Raw genomic sequence first — 19350 nt, 5'->3', positions numbered from 1 at the left:
CTCAGAGATGTCTAGGGACCAGCCCAAGGACACACAGCACCCAGGCTGGAGTAACCCAGCACTTTCTTTGTAAAGTTGGGGAAACTGAGGCACAGAGCGGGGCAGAGACTTCCCAAGGCTACACAGCAAGGACTCAAATCACAGGGAAGAGCTGAGATCTTCCAGTCCCAAGTCTTCATTTCACCAAGGGGGAAAATAAGGCATAGAGAAGGGCGGTGATTTGCCCAAAGCCACACAGCGAATCAACAGCAGAGCAAGGGTGAGAACCAGGGCCCCTGTGTGCCCACAGCCAGACACAGCAGGCCTCCTGGACCCCTGCACCCTCCCCAGGCCTCTCAGAGTCTCAGAGACCCTCAGAGAAACCAGAGGAAGATGGAGGAGGAGGCAGCAGGACTGGGCCGAGGTCTAGGTCAGAGGCTACAAAATGAGGCAGATTGACAAAGCCAGAGTGTGCAAGCTGGCTGGCCTCTGGGAAGCCCCCAGCCACCCACTCACAGTGGAAGGCCGGCAGGAGCTTGTGCCCAGGGGCCAACCAAGCAGGGCCCCAGAAGCAAGGGTGAGGGTTCAACTCTGCTGACACTACCCAGACTTCTGCCAGCAGAGCCTCCGCCTGCCTAACATCAGCCCATGTGTGAGTTTGGGCTCACAGTCCAGTTTGGGGGTTTTATTTCACAAGGGCAGGGATGGAGGTGCACTGCAATCTCACTAAGGATCCAAGGTCCACCTTCAGCCTGGCCCCAGCTTGAGAGGTACCTCAGAGCCTGAGCGCCAGAATCAGAGCGTCCTGGCGCCAGCCCAGCTCACCACTTGCAGGCTGCATTACCTTGGCCCTGCAGGACCTTGGTCCTCATCTGCAGGAAGGGGATACTCATGCCTCCCTCTGAGGATGTAAAATACCGGCACAGGGCCTGGCACATAGTAGGTGCTCAGCATGCATGAGCTGTTAGTATCTTGATTTGGCTAAAAAAAGAAAAGCAATTAAATCTGCAACTCTGTGGTACTCCTCCCCACTCTCCAAAATGTTTTTAAAAACCAAAGCAGCTCAGTTCCAGTCTCCGATAAGGATTTGCTGTGTGACCTTGGGCAAGTACCCTATCCTCTCTGGGTCTTAGTTTCCTCATCTGTAAAAAGGAGATAATATTCACAAAATCTCCCGTGCAGGCAAAGTGTATAAATCAGTCAGCTTCAAGCCAGGCTTTGGGTAAGCTGATTACTGTGATTATCTTCTGAGCCTCAGTTTGCCCACCTGTGAAATGGAGATATCAAGCCCCATCTTCCCATGTCAACGGTCTGGGAGGCTCAAACCTGCCTCAGGTGGCTGTGAGCTGTCTCAGCCAAGGACCAGGGACTGCCCTCACAATGAGGGGCCCCACAGCTTCCCAGATCAGTCCAGTCTGGTGGGGATACCGATCTGCGCCCGGCTCAGAAGTAAAAGCGGTGTAAACCTAACAGGTTGAGCAGATGTACTGCATCTGGCGCCTTCCCTAGGGCCTGGTTCCTATCAGATAGGCAGGAAGAGGGAAGGAAGGGAATCACACATTCCCTGCCTGACCCCTCACCTTCCCACATGTGGCAAGAGGAGAAAGCACTGGACCAGGAGTCCCCAAGCAACAATTTTACATCCCAACTGCTGTCACTAGCTGTGTGACTTCACGCTACTGACCTCACCTCTCTGAGCCTCAGGATCCTCTTTTTGGAGCCTAATCCTTGTGGGTAATTCAGGCTGGCGTGTGCATTGGGAGTGTGGCAGCTTTGGAACCTGGGACATTATGCCCCGTGGGTCCTTCTGTTTAACTCATTTGGGCTGTTGGGACTGGCCAGAGGAGCCGTTTGGGGATTACAGGCAAGCCAGGGCAGCTGGGTACGGCCCAGGCAGTCAAGTTTCCGAGCCCTGAGGCCTGGACCCATGGTTGGTGGGGAGAGAGCAGGGTGAGGCCAAGGCAAGTCGTGTGAGGAGGGCCGGAAGGGGTCCCTCACCCCATGGTGGGAAGTAGAACTGGAGTGCCCAGGGCAAGGGGACAGAAGCCAGTGCCTGCTGGAGCACTGCCCCAGAGAAGCTGCTGGAATCATCTGGGTAGGAGGAAAGGGCAATTTAGGAAGCATCCCAGAGTCAGACCCAGAGGGGCTCTGACTCCTGAAGACTTAGACACCAGGGCAGGGGCTCAGGGCAGTCACACCTCAGACCCCAGTGGCTTCCTCGGACCCAAGACCACACAGCACCCAGGATTCCAGGAGCAGAACCGTTTGGCATGGAGATCCAGGGAGTGCGGGCTCCAGGCTGCTACTGTGAGGACCCCAACCCAGCCAGCCCTGGCCAAACCCCAACAGACAGGCTCAGCCTTAAGCTCTCCCTCCCCGACTCCCAGCCCAGTCACAGGTTAGACTCAGAAAGTCCTTCATTCCTACAGGGAGCGGGGTTGGAGCAGGGGGTTCACAATAATAGACCTTAAGCAATAACAGTGGAAGGACATGCAGGGTGGTCCCTGGGTGAGGTATGAGACATGAGCACCTCAAATGTGGGTGGCCCATCTTCCACTAAGCCTCTCGCCCCCATCCCATTATCCCTCTTCTTCCTCTAATGCCAGCCCCCAACTCTCCCAGAGGAGCAGCTGAGCTTTGCGATGTGAGGAAGGGTTCCCCATCCACTCCCACCCTCCCCCACCCTCCAATCGGGGTGCCTCACTGCCACCCAAGGGCTTCCCACGGATGGAACTCCATCACTTCCTGGCAGACCCCAGCCCATCATGGAAGGCAGGAAGAAGGAAGGGAAGGGGCTGGACAAAGGAAGATGTGAGGGCTGCCCTCTGGCTCTGGGTGAAAGAGGCAGAATCAAAGTTTTGAGAGCTTTGCTCAAGCTGTGACCCCCTGAGACACTCTTCCTATTGTTGCTGGTTGAGATCCTCCAGTACTTCAAAGCCTCTAACCTGAGGCATCCTCCCCAGCTCAGGCCCTTCCCTCCTCCCGGCTCCTCGGCACCTCCACAGAGCTCCTCTTCCAAGGGCTCGGGGTCATGCCTACCCCTCCCAGCTCTGCCACTACTAGCTGTGTGACCTTGAGCAAGTCACTTCACCTCTCTGGGCCTCAGTTTCCTCATCTGTAAAATGGAGCAAGTAAGCATTTCCACTTTCCAGGGCTGTGGTGCTGTATAAATAAAACAACGCAACTGCTCTGCACGAGAACAGGCCCACACTCGAGGCACGAGAGACGGGGGCTATTTTATGACTGTTCACTCATCTCATGCAAAATCACCACCCGGGCACCCACAGTGTGCTGAGCAACAGGTGATGGGGGACCCAGAAACATGGCAGGCCCAAGAGCAGCCCTCAAGGAGTTCCCAGTTTGAGGGGAGGGAGATACAAACAGCCGGAACCATAAGAGAACTGGAGCGGCATTGGGACTCAGACAGAAGCGGGTGGGGGGAGCTGGGAAAGCCCCCTCCCTCCGGGAGAGCAGCTTAAGGAAGGGAGAGAGCTGCTGCCCAAGTTCCAATCCTGGCTTTGCTACTTGGTAGCTGTGTGACCTTGGACAAAGGCCTTCACATCTCTGAGCCTCAGTTTCCTCATTTGCAAAATGGAGATGGCCCCTCCCCCATCACTACAGCCCTGGTGGGAGGGCAGCAGAGCAAATACAAGGACATGGGTAAAAATGCCTGCTACCTCTTTTCCCCTTTGCCTCACAAAGGGGGCAGTTCTGAACTGGATCTTGAGGGATGAATAGGAGTTTGCCAGACAGAGATGGGAGAAAGGGTGCTTTAGGCAGCGAGAACGACATGCACAAAGGGCAGGGAGGCATGAAGAAGCAAGAAATGCTTGGAGACGGTGGAGACGTCCAACCCCCTTAGCCAGGCCTTCGAGGATGCTCATGGATCGATTCTACTCTACCCTCTAGAACCTTCTCGCCCTTCTGCAGCCCTGAAGGCCACCAGTCCCCTCAAGCGCTGCACCCTCCCACGAGCTGCCTTTCTGCGAGGGGAACCGCCTTCTTCCACTCCCTCCATCCCCTCGACTTCACTGTGCTTCCTGCAGGGTCCTGCTTGAAACTCCCAGGCCCTGTGGTCGCCATCAGAGGGGGGTCACACAGCAGGGGCCCTAAGGCCTGAGCTGACCCCGGCCCGGCCCTCTGCCTGCCACTTGGCCTGGACTGGGGCTGCATCCCGGCCACGCTCTGGCTCCAGGAGGGCATGGCCTTCTCCACCCAGACCTCACTGGGCCCAGCACTGGACCCTGCATGCAGCTGGCACTCAGTGTGGGCTGAACAGGGAGGGGATGGGTTAGCATGAGGTGGACGGGGAGTGACAGGGGTGATGGGAGGGCCCTCCCCATTCGCAGCCTGGGATTAAAGTAGGGATCTGGTCAAACTATTGGGGGTGAGGACAGAAGCTGGGGAAGCGCAACCAAGGGAGCCAGAGACCATATGAAGCACATGCCAGCGGCAGCCCACCCCACCAGTGAAGCGCCCCTACCCAGCCCGCCGCCCACGGAGTGTGTACACACCTGACATCCACCTTCCTCCTAGGGCCAGCGAGAGAGAAGCAGAGAGGGAGAAGCTGAGAGAGAGCTGGAGGGAGGAAGCACGGGCCAGGAATGGGGAGGGGGTTCCCCGAGGCTGTTGGGGGGATGGGAGGTGGCGGAGAGGGGACGCAGGCCCTCGGAAGGCAGGAATGCAGCAGGCGTGGAGCTGTAGCCCGCCCTCTGTCGGCAGCTCCGCCCTCTGTCGGCAGCTCCGCCCCCAGTGTGATCACCCCAGCTGTGACCACCCCAGGGCTCATGACCCAAAGCCTGCACCCCCCCACCCGCCATGACAGGCGTTGCACCCCACCTCACTGCACTCTAGGCAAGGAAAGGAGGGGAGTGGGGAGGAGGGGAAGGACGCCACCCTATGGCCAGAGCCTCACCCACCCCTCGCCAGTTCACTATCCCTGCTCACAGGGGCCCCCAAGCCTGGCAGGGGCCCCCATCCCCCCCATACGCCAACTTGGCCCTAGGATGCCCCACCCCAAGGCTGGAGTCCCTGGAGGTGAAGCAGAGATGCCCACCAGGGTGCCCCGCCCTCCACACCCTATCGCACCATCTCACCCCCTTGCCCTATCCTGACTCCTCTCACACTGGGTCCCCAGGATGGGTCCCCCAACCCTCCCAATGAGGGCCCTCCCTCTACAGCTGCAGACTCTGGCTTTACTGGTTGCCCAGGCTCTCCAGCCTCTCTGTGGGCACAGCCTCCAGCTCCACAGGCCCTGCTTTTTGTAGTCCTGGGTCCCCTGCCCAGTCCTGCACTGATCACACGCCCCCGTGCGGGTTCTGGGATCTGGAGTGCTGTGCCCTGCTGTCCAGTTACGGACCCAGATTGCTGTCCCTGGAGCCGTCCCAGACCCCCGACCACCGGCGCCTGCCTCATCACCCCCAGAGGCCCCAGGACAGTTCCCTGCACCTCAGCTGCCTGGACACCCAGCTCTGCCTGCTGCCCGTGAAGCTGGCCCTGGGACGCTCAGAAGTGGCTCTATCCCAAGACCAGGCCCAGGGTTGGGGTCCTGAGGGGCAGTGGGGTAGGGAGGCACTCACGTGTTGTTGACAATTTGGAGCCGCTCCCCTTTCTTGAAAGACAGGTCGGTCTCTGTCCGCGACTCATAGTCATAGAGGGCCACAAAGGTGGTCACTCCGCCTGCACAGAAGGTGGGGCGTGTCAGAATGGCCAGAGCCATGGCTGGGGGGAGAGGTGGACAAGAGAGCCCTGCACCCTGGGCGGGGGTGGGGTTGGTCTCCCACTGCCTGCCCAGAGGCCTGGTCCCATTCACTGGGGGTGGGCCTCTACGCATGTCCCCCTGTGCCTGTGTGTCCCGCACGCTTGTGAGGCCGTGTAGGAAGCACGCGCGTCTCTCCACCTCTGAGTGCGCCCACTGGGCTTGAGGGGATGCTGGGTGTTGGCTTCTCTGTTTGCTATCTGTCTTCCCCACAGCACCAGAAGTCCCCAATAACAGACATCTTTGTTTTGTTCCTCGAGCCTGGTGCATAGTACGTGCTCAAGAAACAACCATTAGATGAATGAAGCAGTGAACGAAGGAAACTGCACCTGGGGACGTGGCTCTGTTCTGGGGAGGTATGACTCTGGATGCTTCTGTGTGTCAGGGAAGATCTTGGCTGCAGGTAACTGTCCCCTCCGAAGCCTTCTCTGTCCCCCCGTGTGAAGTTACAACCTCCAGCCATACATCCACCAAGACTACTCCCTGCCCGTTTTGCTCTTTCACAGCAGTTACCACCCACTAACACCCTGCACAGTTTACACACCTTGCCCTTTGCTTCTCTCCCCCACAGGGGTTTTGTCTGTTTTACACGTTGCTGTGACCCCCGCACCAGAAGAGACCTGGCACACAGAGGGGGCGCCACAGCTGTCTCTTGAACAAACGAATGGGTATGTTTGTGGGTCTGTCTCACTGGGGTGTGTGTCTGTGCCTGTGTGTTCTCACTGCACATATGTGCACCTGTGCGTCTGTGAGTCTGTGGGTCTCTGGGATGGCATTTCTAGCTGGGCACGTGTGTGCTTTTGAAGGGCTTCTGACCACATGTGTCTGTCTCCATCTGGGAGTATGAGGTTTTTTGCATATGTGTGTTTGTATTTGTGTACATTTGCCTTGGGTGTGTGTCTGTGCCTGGAGGGTGCACATCCATGTGTCCCTGAGTGTGTCTCTATGTGCATGGTGTGTCTGTTTACGAAAGCGTCTCTAGCTCAGCACGTGTAAATGTCCTGTATGGGTGCCTCTGAATGAGTTGCTAACTGTGTGTGAGTGTGTTTATGTGTGGGGGGGGGGCTCTGTGTGAGGGTGTCCGGGTAAGAATGCACATGTTTGTGTGAGGGTCTTATATCTGTGTGCCTCCAGGACCACATCTGCATCTCTAAGCATCCTTTGCCTGGCGCTGCTATACCCACAAAGCGCCAGCAGAGGGTGCAGGGGCGCATCTCGGCATTGGGCCGGGCCTCTGAAGACCCCAGTTCTCTTTCTCCGTTCTAACCCGCCCCGCCCCCTTGGCCACTCACCGCCTCCTGTCCTGATCCATCTCTGGGCTGACCAGAGCAAAAAGCAATGCCTCAGACCCGTCCCCGTGCTTCCGAGAAACCCCCCGGCTCTCTGGCCTGTTTCCGCCTATAGTCCTATGTCTCTAGGGCCCTTTATACGCTACATCGGATTCACCCCTAAAGGCAATGGAGTGTGCACCACACTTTCCAGTTTATAAAGCCTCCAGGAAACTCCCAATGGTCCCTAAAGCCAAGTAACCCCCAGACTCCTCCCCGTCACTGAGCGAAAGAAACAGCAGCCCAGAGAGGGGGCGTCGCTCCCCCAGGGCACACAGCCCTCCTGGGGGAGGGGCCAGGGCCACCCGGCTCCCACACTCCCAGGCGCACTGACCAGCCAGGGGCCCCGCCCTCTGCGGGGAGGTGACTGTGTCGGAGGAATTGAAACCTCCGAACAGCTTGGGCTCAGCGGCTGCAGGGGCGAAGGCCGTGCTGGGGCCCCGGTGTCCATCAGCGGAGGCCGGCTTGCTGGGGGTCTGTGAGGTGGGGAAGGCACCCCCGCCGCCGCCGCCGCCGCCGCCGCCGCCACAGCCGCCATGGGTGTTATCAGCAGGTTCCAGGCTGCGGCGCCGCTGGCTGGCATCTTTGGGCTTGCTCTTGTTGCTGCCCATGGTCCTGCTGGAGACGAGAGAGGACCCTGGGTGAAGGGCTCTGGGAGCCGGCAGGGTTGCCTAGGCCCCTTAGCCTGCACTCCCATCCATTCTACAGATGGGGAAACTGAGGCCCAAAGAGGTCTTTTTGGGTAAGTTACCTTTCAGAACCTCAGTTTCTCCATCTGTAAAATGGGAATAGTGATGGCAACCATAAAGGGCTTCCTGGGTACAGGGCCAAGCACAGAAGAAACACATCATAATCAGAAGCCCTAACCTTCCCCACCTTCCTCTGAGTCACTGTTTCTGTCTCTCATGGGTAGGGATAGTATCTTGAGTGATGTCTATGTCCCAGGCATATAGGAGAAGGCTGAGGGTTTGTTGAGTGAATACATGACTGACTGAAATTGTCTAACACCGGGGGAAAGGTGCTAAAAGTTGCAACTAGGGCAACTAAGGAGAGATGGCTGGGAGCTCACTCCAGGCCCAGGGCCTTTGCACATGCTGGTCCCTCTGCCTGAATGCTTTTCCCTGACCACTTGAGCAGAGTAACTCATGCCTCCTTCAGTTCTCAGCCCAAACGTTGCCTCCTTGGAGGCAGCATGTGGCAGGTGGGAAGGAAATGTTTAGGGGTGATGGATTATCTTGACTGTGCTGACGGTTTCATGAGTGCATCCATGTGTCAAAACTTATCAAACTGCACACCTTAAACATGTGCAGTCTGTGGTATGTCAATTATACCTCAATAAAGCTCTTAAGGAAAAAAAAGTCACCTCCCTGGGAAGTGTTTCCCAACTTCTTTCACCGGTTTAAGTCCCCTTGCCTTTTGTGCCTCTCCTTGATAACATGTGGCCCAGTTGTGTGTGTGTGTGTGTGTGTGTGTGTGTGTCTGTGTGTGTGATTACATGATTATCGTCATGGGCTTTTGTCTGTCTAGTTCACTGCTGTGCTCCCAGTACCCAGCACAGGGTATGGCACACAGTAGGTGCTCAATAAACAGCTGAATGAATGAGTGTGAATGTGTGACTATTCAATAGTTAAGAGAGTTCTAAGCCAGAAATCTGGGAGGGCTAGAGATCGGGAAACACAGAGAAACCCAAGCTGCAAACTCCCCAGTGACGCCCATAGCCCTGCCACCCCCCCCCTTTGCTCCCCACGTTGCCATCCGCAGGTCCTCATGGAGCCTAGCCAGGGTCTCCCCACACACCATGGCCGCCCCTCCCAGCTCCCTCATCTTGGCAGCCCTGATGGGTCATCACCTCACCTGGTGCAAGGCAGGGGCTATCCCAGAGGACCTGGGAAGCAGCCTGAGGTCTCAGCACGAACACCAGGCGTAGAGTCGGCGGTCTCGGACTAGAGGCCCTGCTCTACCTCTCCCCGCTGTGTGACCCTAGGCAAGTCACTTCCCCTCTCTGGGCCTCATCTGCAAAGTAGGGATAAAACAGATTTCTCAGAACTGTTGGGAGGATATGACTAGAAAGAGAAATCATCAAGGCTCTGTCTCTTGGGTCATGATTTATCAGGCTCTGACTCTGGCAGGCCTGAGACTAAGGGCTTCCCAGACCTGAAATATCCTTCACTCCCCCAAAAGCAAGAGTGAGAGTGAGGCCGTGTACGGCCCGGCATAGTCTGAAGCCAGACTCCCCAGGCTCAGATCTTGGCTTTGCCCCTAATCGGCTGTGTGACCTCAGGCAAGTGACTTAACTTCCCTCTGCCCCGCTTCTTCACCTGGAAATGACTGTGACAACTGAAGGAGGCAAGGCAGAGTGCTGGGAACACAGTAGGTCACCCTGCCACATCAGCTATTACCGATACCGTGATTCTGGACACACTGGCGATATGAGCTCCGATTATTCTCCAGGGGATGCTGCAGGCCCTGAAATCAGTCCAGAACTTCCTCTGGGAACCCGTGAATGGGCAAAAGTCCCCTTGACTGGCTGGGGCCTCAGGCAAGACTGTTTGCCCTGAGCGCCAAGCCCGGCTCTGTGACACCCCTCCCTATGTGAACATTAGCCAGTCCCTGTAACCCTCTGGGCCTCAGGCTGCCTGCCTGCACAATGGGGGCGTGGCCTGCATGCTCCCTGGGGGCCATCCAGCTCAGAGAATGTGGGGCTGGGGAGGCCCTGGGGAGACCTGCTCAAGGGATATGCCAACAAGCCTAGGAAGGCCAATTTCTACGGCAACCCAATCCGTTGAGGTCACGATGCCCATCAGCGCTCATACAGTTGGTGTCCTGTGGGATCTACTAACCCGGTTACCCACAGCCCCAGGCTCGATGGAGGCTGAGCCCCAACCACCACATCCCCACCCACCTGCTCCCTGGTATAGTATTCACAGCACCAACTGTACAGCAAGCCCTCTGCCAGTCACCACAGGGAGACACAGAGATGAGCTGGCCAGGTCCTGCCTCAGAGGGTGCATGCTCTAACAGGGGACTTGTTTGTGGGACTTTGAGAGGAAATGAAAGTTATAAAAACACATTAAAAATATTTTTTAAATTTTAATGAAGAACTTTCTAAGAGCCCAAACTTTCTTTAGAATGAACTAAATGATGAAGAGTGAGCCCCCTGTCACTGGAGGTGATCAAAGACAGGAGAAAGTATACTTGGCTAATGTGCCATGGAGGGGGAGGGAAAGCCAGGGCTGGAAATTGAAGGCCCTTCCAGCACGAAGAGGATGCATTTGCCCACTTGGGAGGGGGCAAAGAAAAAAGCTCTTGACCCCTAAGCTCTTACACTAACCCAGAAGACCACTCCCCACTGAGACACTCAGAAAAACATAAGAGGTCCTTCAAGACCAGACTAAGGTGGCCCAGGGCCTCTGCTTGCAATGTTTGTTGGTTTGTGGGGTTTGGGGTTTTGTTTTGGGTTTTTTGGGTGTTTTTTGTCCTTGTGGTTGATCCTGATTATATAAGTACCACCTGTTTGTGGAGAGGTGGGCAGGTCGAGGTTAAGGGCCAGAGTACTGGAGCAGACTACCTGTGTGTGAATCCCAGCCCTACGAGCCCAGTGTGGGACCCTGTGCCTCAGTTTCCTTCTCTGTCAACTGAGGATAACAACAGTACCCATGTCATAGGGCTGCTGGGAGAATCCATGAGGAAGTACACGGAACATGCTTGAGATGCTGTGGCACGCTGGCAACCTGCCTCCAGTGGACAAGCCCCTGGGCATGGCGGTGCATTTCCTTCCGGCATCATATGAACATAGGACTGTATATTGGGATCCATCTAGTGCCCTTGACTCTAAGCTCCCTGCGGGAAGGACCGGGTCGGACCCATCTCCATATCCCTACTAGGTGCTCTGAAATATTTGCAGAATAGACAAAAGACTAGATGAGCACAGACATGATTTGCATCCTGCTTTGTTCCTGCAATGCCATGTTGTAGAGACCAAGTATCATTCTGCAATATTCAAACACTCCCAGAGCCTGGACCTTGTACTGGGCCCTGCTCTAAGCACTTTGCAAATATTGACTCATCAAATCCCCATGATAATCGAGGAAGTAGATACTAATAGTGTCCCTATTTTACTGATGAGGAAGCAGAAGCACAGAAAGGTTGAGGCACCTGCCTGAGATAACACAGTGAGGGTGAGAATGAAAAAAAGTGGGGACATGAAACCACACTGGGCCGCAGGAATCAGGGGCTGCTCACAGGGTCCACCTCCTGCCCTCTGGACCTCTCTTTCACATGAACAGCAAGATGGGGTGTGAGTGGATAAGGCAGCCTAGCCCCATTCCTACAGAAAGCCCAAGATTTCAAGCTTTGATATAGCAGAGTGTGCTAGAGGAGGGACAGCACATTTAGGGTGGGATCTAGTCCCTGCAGGGCTGCCGCTGTGCTGTGTGACCTGAGAGAGACCGTCCTTCCAGACCGTGGTCTCCTTTCTTGAGGCAGGACCCTGTCTCAGAGCCCAAACGCTAAGTCACCATGAGCTGCCCATTTGAGAAGGGACAACTCCCCACATCTTTTCCGCCACTTGCTCACTCCAAGGCAGAGATATATCCTTGGGTTCCAAGAGGAAGTGGGGGGGTTCCATACTCGGGGTGTCTGAGGCTCCCAGAGGAAGGTAGCCCCTTTCCTCTGGGGAGCTGCTGCTGACCACAGGATCCGGACAGAAGGCCTGAGCTATCGCTACCGTGAGAGGTACTGGGATGCCCTATAGCACCTCCCCATCAGTGTCCCCAGCGCTTCGTGCTCAGTGGGTCCCAAACTAACTTGGCATCTCCCTCTACGACTTCCCCTCACCCCATGTCTCCATCTCAGGGCTGGTTCGCCCGTCCTCCCCGCCAATCTTCCTCAAATGCATCCCTCCCCACACCCCATCTCCACTCCCTCAGGCCAGGCCCCTGTCGTCCTGACCTGGGACAGCAGTGGGGGGCCCTCCAGGGCGCCCTCGTCCAGCACCCAGAGGCATCTCTGTAACGCACACAAACAAATAGGGCCCCTGCTCAACACTGTTCACGGAAAACTGGAAAAGACCTAAGTGTTTATCAGAGGGGGACTGGACAAATAAATGCTGGTCTGTTCATCAAGTGGACAGCTGTGCAGATAAACAAACAGAATGAGAGCTCGGTGTGGCCTGGAAGATGCTCACAACACACTATTAAGTGAAGAGGAAGATGGCAGTGTAGAACGTCCTCTGGGCCACTCGGGGCCACAGTTTCCTCATCTAGAAAATGGGGGCAATAGTGCTACCTATGTCAAAGGGTTGGTGAGAGGATTAAAGAGAATGCAGACAAGGCCTTAGTGGGGTGCCTGGAACGTAGTATACATGAACTACAATTATTTCTGTAAAGAAAATTAGCACGTGAATGTGTATGTGTGTGTATGTGCAGACGTGCACACACGTGCCGTAAGGTTTAGAGAACGTTCTGGAAGGAGTCCAAATTCTTCACAATATTTAATCCAAAAGTTCCCCATCATCCCCCTCTGGATGAGGCCTAAACCCTTCAGCTGGGTCCACGCGGCCCTGTGGAACTGGGGCTGTGGCCTCCTCCCGTGGGCCCCCTACAGGAGGGCACCACACTCTCTCACCTCCTGGCCTTTGCCTAGGCTATGCCCCTAGGCACAGCTACTTACAACATCCAGAAGAGTCCAGAAAAAACTGTAGTTCAGTCAGGTCATACCCGCTCCTTCCTTCCTGACTCTAAAGAAGGTCACCTCCACCTCTTCTAAGAGTGGAGGGAGGCCAGGAGCTTAGGAGTTGAGAGTGACGACTCCAGTCAGACCTGGTTCAAATCCTGGGTCCACTACTTACTAGCTAAATCTTCTTGGGCAAGTCACTTCACCTCTCAGTTTCCTTACCTTTAAAATGGGCGTAATAAAAAGGAATGAAATTGAGTTATTTGTAGTGAGGTGGATGGACCTAGAGTCTGTCATACAGAGTGAAGTAAGTCAAAAAGAGAAAAACAAATACCGTATGCTAACGCATATATATGGAATCTAAAAAAAAAAAAAAAAAGGTTCTGAAGAACCTAGGTGCAGGACAGGAATAAAGACGCAGACGTAGAGAATGGACTTGAGGACACAGGGTGGGGGAAGGGGAGGCTGGGACGTAGTGAGAGAGAAGCACTGACATATATACACTACCGAGTGTAAAATAGATAGCTAGTGGGAAGCTGCTACATCACACAGGGAGATCAGCTCGGTGCTTTGTGACCACCTAGAGGGGTGGGATAGGGTGGGTGGTAGGGAGGCTCAAGAGGGAGGGGATATGGGGATATATGTATATGTATGGCTGATTCACTTTGTTATACAGCAGAAACTAACACAACATTCTAAAGCAATTATACTCCAATTAAGATGTATAAAAAAATGACAGATAATAAACAGATAAAAAAATAAAATGGGGTTAATAATAAACTTAACATCCGAGAATTAAGTGAGAGTCCATGTGCCAGGCAGAGAATAAGTGCTTGATAAACAGCGCTCACTGTTGTTTGCTGTTATTACCGTTACAGGTGACAAGAGGAGCAACGCAAGAGGAAGCAAGAGTTAGTGGCAGGGCCTTGAATGCCAAGCACAGAACTGAGCACGTTGCACGCAGTTGATACTCAATTGTCCCCACAGCACAGTGAAGTAGGGACTATAACTACATCCACTTTACAGATGGGACCAAAGTTCATGGAAGCCAAAACCTTGCCTAAGGCCATACAGCAAGTGAGTGCAGCAGAGTTGGGATGCTCGAGGGTCAGGAGAGTACAGTCAGAAGGCACCTCTGGTGCCCTGCCCACTGTGCTGATACCCTCCCTGCCCCAGGTACCCCCACCATTCCACCATCTCCACCTCCCTAACACAGAGGCAACACAGGTCAGAGGTCAACCTCCGACATCACCATCCATATCTCTGGACCCTCCAAGAAAGAAGAAGCATCATGGAAAGCCTGGAGCCAGAATGCCAGGTTCAGATGCCAACTTGCCATTTCCTGGTCATGCAGCCTCCAAGGGGCCTCAGTTTACCCCTTATCAAAAATGGGAATCTGTGTAATTGCTCCTATATGATTGAGCTTGAGGGGAAAACATGAGGTAATACTGATAAAGTGCCTGGAACATAGGAAGTGCTCAATAAATACTAGCTATTATTATCATCACTGTGGAAGACCTCTCTTCAGATCCTTGCTCTCTTTTCTAACCACTCTTACAATTGGGCAAAGGCTTCCAAAACTCCAACTGTGTGTAAAGCCCTGTGCATGGCCCTGGAGAGATTGTCTGGTAGAGTTGATTGGAACCAAGGCCTACAAAAGCCACTTCACAGGGAAAGAGTCCAGAAAAGACAAGCATGTCCACTAGTTAACCTTGCTCTAAGATGCTTGCCAGTGCAATGAGCTAAGAAAAAGAAATGGATGGAATTGGAAAACAGAAGATGAGTATCATCAGTTGCAGCTGTTATCAATATAGATCTGAGAAATCCAAAAGAATCTTCTATAAAACTATTGAACAAAAAGTGAATTAAGTAAAGCAGAAGGAAATTAAATGTAATATCCAAAAATCAATAATGTAGCTATGTACCAACAGCAATCAGGAAATAAAATGAAAGAAAGCTTAGCATGGGAATTCCCTGGCATTCTAGTGGTTGAGACCCTGAGCTCTCACTGCCAAGGGCCTGGGTTTGATCCCTGGTCGGGGAACTGGGGTCCTGCAAGCTGTGCGGCGTGGCCAGAAAAAAAAGAAAAAAGAAAGCTGAGCATTGCAAAAATATCGATTCTTCCTAAATAAATCTACAAATTGAATGTGATCCCAATAAAACCCCAACAGGATTTTTTTCTAACTAAGCAGGTCAATTTTAAAGTTTATGAGTAAATGTATAAGAATAGCCAGGAATGGGACTTCCCTGGTGGCACAGTGGTTGAATCCGCCTGCCAACGCAGGGGACATGGGTTCAAGCCCCGGCCCGGGAAGATCCCACATGCCACAGAGCAACTAAGCCCACGCGTCACAACTGCTGAGCCTGCGCTCTAGAGCCCGTAAGCCACAACTACTGAGCCCGTGTGCCACAACTACTGAAGCCCACATGCCTAGAGCCTGTGCTCTGCAACAAGAGAAGCCACCACAATGAGAAGCTGGTGCACTGCAACAAAGAGTAGCCCCCACTCACTGCAACTAGACAAAGCCCGTGCACAGCAATGAAGACCCAACGCAGCAAAAAAAATAATTATTTTTTTTTAAAAAAGAAAGAATAGCCAGGAAAACCTTAAAAAGAAGAGTAACAAAAAAAAAAAAAAAAAAAAGAAGAGTAACAAAGAGAAAATAGTCCAATCAGGTAGTAAAACTTACTATAAAGTCACAATAATTAAAACTGTGTGATATCACTACAAAAATATATAAATTAATGGAGCAGAAAAGAGGGTCCAAAAATTGTCCCCAAACATATGGAAATTTAATATATTATGAAAGTAGCATTTCATAACAGTGAGAAAAAGGTAGACTATTTTTAAGACAGAGTTGGGACCAATGATCTGCCACCAGGAAACAAAGCTGTATCTCAGTCTCACTCCACATGCCTATAAATTCCAGATCAATCATATTTAAACCACACAAAAATAAAACCATAAAGCTCTAAAATAAGGTGGGAGAATAAGTTTTCTAATCCCAGAATGGGAAAAGCATTTCTAAACATGACCAAAAAACCTAAAGATCATTTTTAAAATAATACATCAATCTACATAAAAATCTAAAACGTCTGCATGGCTTGATAAACATCATAAGTTCACAAGACAAACCAAAAACTAGGAAAATATTTGTAACTCATAGATAGGCAAAGTTTTTTTTCCCTTAATATATAATGAGCTCCCATAAAATAAGAAATATAACCACAGATAGTTTACAGCAAATGAAATGGTACTTAAACATATGAGAAGATGCTCAATCTCACTTAGAAAATAAATCACATTAAAACTACACAAGCCACCCAGCAACAGCAGAATACACATTCTTCTCAAGTGCACATGGAATATTCTCCAGGATAGACCATATGCTAAGCCATAAAACAAGCCTCAATAAATTTAAAAGGAGTGAAATCATACAAAGTATGTTTCTGATCACAATGAAATGAATTAAGAAATCAGTAACAGGGCTTCCCTGGTGGCGCAGTGGTTGAGAGACTGCCTGCCGATGCAGGGGACACGGGTTCGTGCTCCAGTCCGGGAAGATCCCACATGCCGTGGGGCGGCTGGGCCCGTGAGCCATGGCCGCTGAGCCTGCGCGTCCGGAGCCTGTGCTCCACAACGGGAGAGGTCACAACAGTGAGAGGCCCGCGTACCGCCAAAAAAAAAAAAAGAAAGAAATCAGTAACAGAAATAAATTTGGGAAATTACAAATATGTGAAAATTAATACACCTAATACCCAATGAGTCAAAGAAGAAACCACCCAAAAAAGTAGAAAATACTTTGAGATTAATGAAAATGAAGACACAACTTATCAAAATGTATGGGATGCAGTAAAGTAGAACTTAAAGGGAAATGTATAGCTGTAAATGCCTATATTAAAAAAAAGGAAAGATCTTGAATCAGTAACCTAAACTTCCACCTTAAGACACTAGCAAAAAAACAAAAAAAAAAAGAAGAAGAAGAAGAAAAAGAAGAGCAAACTAATCCTAAGGCAAGTGAAAGGAAGGAAATAAAGATTACAGCAGAAATTAGTGAAATAGAAAATAAAAAACAATAGAGAAAAATCAACAAAACCAAAAGTTTGTTCTTTGAAAAGCTTAACAAAATTGACAAACAAGAAAATTGTTCTGAGCAAGAAAAAAAGGGAGAAGACTCAAATTACTAAGCCCAGGAATGAAAGAGAGGACAACTACAAATCTTACAGAAATAAAGAAGATTTTAAGGAAATGCTATGAACAATGCCATGCCATGCCAACAAATTCGATATCTTGGATAAAATGGACAAATACCTAAGAAAACACAAACTACTGAAACTAAGAAGAAATAGAAATTTTAAATAAAGCTAAAACAAGTAAAGAGATTGAATTAGTAATTTTAAAACATGTCACAAAGAAAAACTCAAGCCCAGATGGCTTCACTGGTGAATTCTACCAAACAGATAAATAAGAATTAATACCAGTTCTTCACTTGGGAACACTTCCCAACTCATTCTATGAAGCCAGTATTACCCTAACACCAAAGCCAAACAAAGACATCATAAGAAAAGAAAACTACAGACCATTATCTCTTATGACTATAAGATGTAAAAATCTTCAACAAAATACTAGCAAACTGGATCCAGCAACATATAAAAAGAATTATACATCATGACCAAGTGAGATTTTCCCCAAGCATAGAAGGTTGGTTTAACTTCTGAAAATCAATCAATGTAATATACCATACCAATAAAATAAAGGACAAAAACTATACAATAATCACAGTAGATAAAGAAAAAGTATTTGGCAAAATCCAACACCCTTTCATGATAAAAACACCCACCAAACTAGGAATAGAAGGGAATTTCTTCAACCCGACAAAAGGCATCTATGAAAAAGCCATATCTAACAACATACTTAATGGGGAAAGACTGAACGCTTTCCCCCTCAGAAACAAGACAAGGATGTCTGCTCTCACCAGTTCTATTCAACATTGTACTGGAGGTTCCAACCAGGGCAATAAAGGAAGAAGATGAAATAAAAGACATCCAGATTGGAAAGGAAGAAGTAAAATTTTCTTTATTTGTAGATGACATAACCTTGTATATAAAAATTCCTAAGGATTCCACTAAAAAAATTATGAGAATAAACAAGTTCAGCAACTTGCAAGGTACAAGATTAGTATATAAAAATAAATTGCATTTCTATACACTAGCAATAAACAATCCAAAAATAAAATTAAGAAAATAAATTACAATATCAAAAGAAGACTTAGGAATAAGATTAACAAAAGAAGTGCAAAACATATACTCCGAAAACAACAAAAATTGTTGAAAGAAATTAAAGAACTAAATAAATGGAAAGACATCCCATGTTCATGGATTGGAAGACTATGCATTATTAGGATGGCAATAGTCCCCAAACTAATCTAGAGTCAACACAATCCCAAACAAAATCCCAGCTAGCTTCTTTGCAAAAATTGACAAACTGACCCTAAAATTCATATGGACAGTCAAGGGACCCAGGATAGAAAAAACAATCTTGAAAAACAGAAACAAAGCCTGAGGGCTCACACTTCTCAATTTCAAAACTTGCTGCAAAGCTCTGGAAATCAAGACAGTGTGGTACTGGTATGAGGATAGACTTATAAATCAATCCAGCAGTAAACACTCACATTTATGGTCAATTGATTTTTGACAAGGGTGCCAATATAATTAAATGGAGAAAGAAGAATCTTTTCAATGAATGCTGCAGGAACAACTGGATACACTCAGGCAGAAGAAGGAAGTTGGGCACCTTCCTCAAACCCTACACAAAAATTAACTCACAGTGGATCACAAATCTAAATGTACAAGGTAAAACTTTAAAAATCTTATAAGAAAATACAGGCATAAATTTCCCCACTTTGGATCAAAATAGTTTCTTAGTCATGACACAAGCAACAAAAGAAAAAATAGATAAACTGAACTTCATGAAAATTAAAAACGTTTGGACTTGCCTCGTGGCACAGTGGTTAAGAACCCACCTGCCAATGCAGAGGGCACGAGTTTGAGCCCTGGTCTGGGAAGATCCCACATGGCACGGAGCAACTAAGCCCGTGCACCACAACTACTGAGCCTGTGCGCCACAACTACTGAATCCCACACACCTAGAGCCCGTGCCCTGCAACAAGAGAAGCCACCACAATGAGAAGCCCGCACACGGCAACGAAGAGTAGCCCCCGCTTGCCACAACTAGAAAAAGCCCATGCACAACAACGAAGACTCAATGCAGCCAAAAATAAATAAATAAAATAAATAAATTTACAAAAAAAAATTAAAAACGTTTGTGTGCCAAAGGACACCATCAAGAAGGTAAAAAGAATCCACCAAATGGGAGAAAATATTTGCAAACCATATATCTGATAAGGGACTTGTATCTAGAATATATAAAGATCTTTTACAACTCAACAAACAAAAAGAGAAATGACCCAACTTAAAAATGGACAAAAGATCTGAATAGACGTTTCTCCAAAGAAAATATATGGCTAGTAACTGCATGAAAAGATGTTCAACGTTATTAGTCATCAGGAAAATGCAAATCAAAACCACAATGTGATACCACTTCACACCCAC

At 50.2% G+C, this 19350-nt stretch overlaps 1 protein-coding gene across 7 annotated transcripts in view; it reads right to left on the bottom strand.

Moving 5' to 3' along the window:
• SRC (SRC proto-oncogene, non-receptor tyrosine kinase) overlaps positions 1 to 19350 on the bottom strand; it is a 57682-nt gene that overhangs the window by 14138 nt on the left and 24194 nt on the right. For 3 of the 7 annotated variants that reach the window (XM_022592462.2, XM_089896837.1, XM_089896838.1), the window contains exons 3-5: positions 8920 to 9078; positions 7400 to 7683; positions 5559 to 5658 (exon numbers count right to left, since the gene is read on the bottom strand). In XM_022592462.2, coding sequence (XP_022448170.1) covers positions 5559 to 5658; positions 7400 to 7676 — 377 coding nt within the window. In that variant the 5' untranslated portion in view covers positions 7677 to 7683; positions 8920 to 9078. Of the gene's footprint in view, positions 1 to 823; positions 4833 to 5558; positions 5659 to 7399; positions 7684 to 8919; positions 9079 to 19350 lie in introns of those variants that run through there. The other 4 variants (XM_089896840.1, XM_089896841.1, XM_089896839.1 and 1 more) reach the window with 3 other exon arrangements.

Source organism: Delphinapterus leucas, chromosome 15, assembly GCF_059928025.1.
Source record: "Delphinapterus leucas isolate spDelLeu-1000000601 "Yukka" chromosome 15, BTC_Dleu_Yukka2, whole genome shotgun sequence".
NCBI classification, from domain to species: domain Eukaryota; kingdom Metazoa; phylum Chordata; class Mammalia; order Artiodactyla; family Monodontidae; genus Delphinapterus; species Delphinapterus leucas.
The sequence above is the reverse complement of the archived record's forward strand: the minus strand, read 5'-3'. Positions and strand labels throughout refer to the sequence as shown.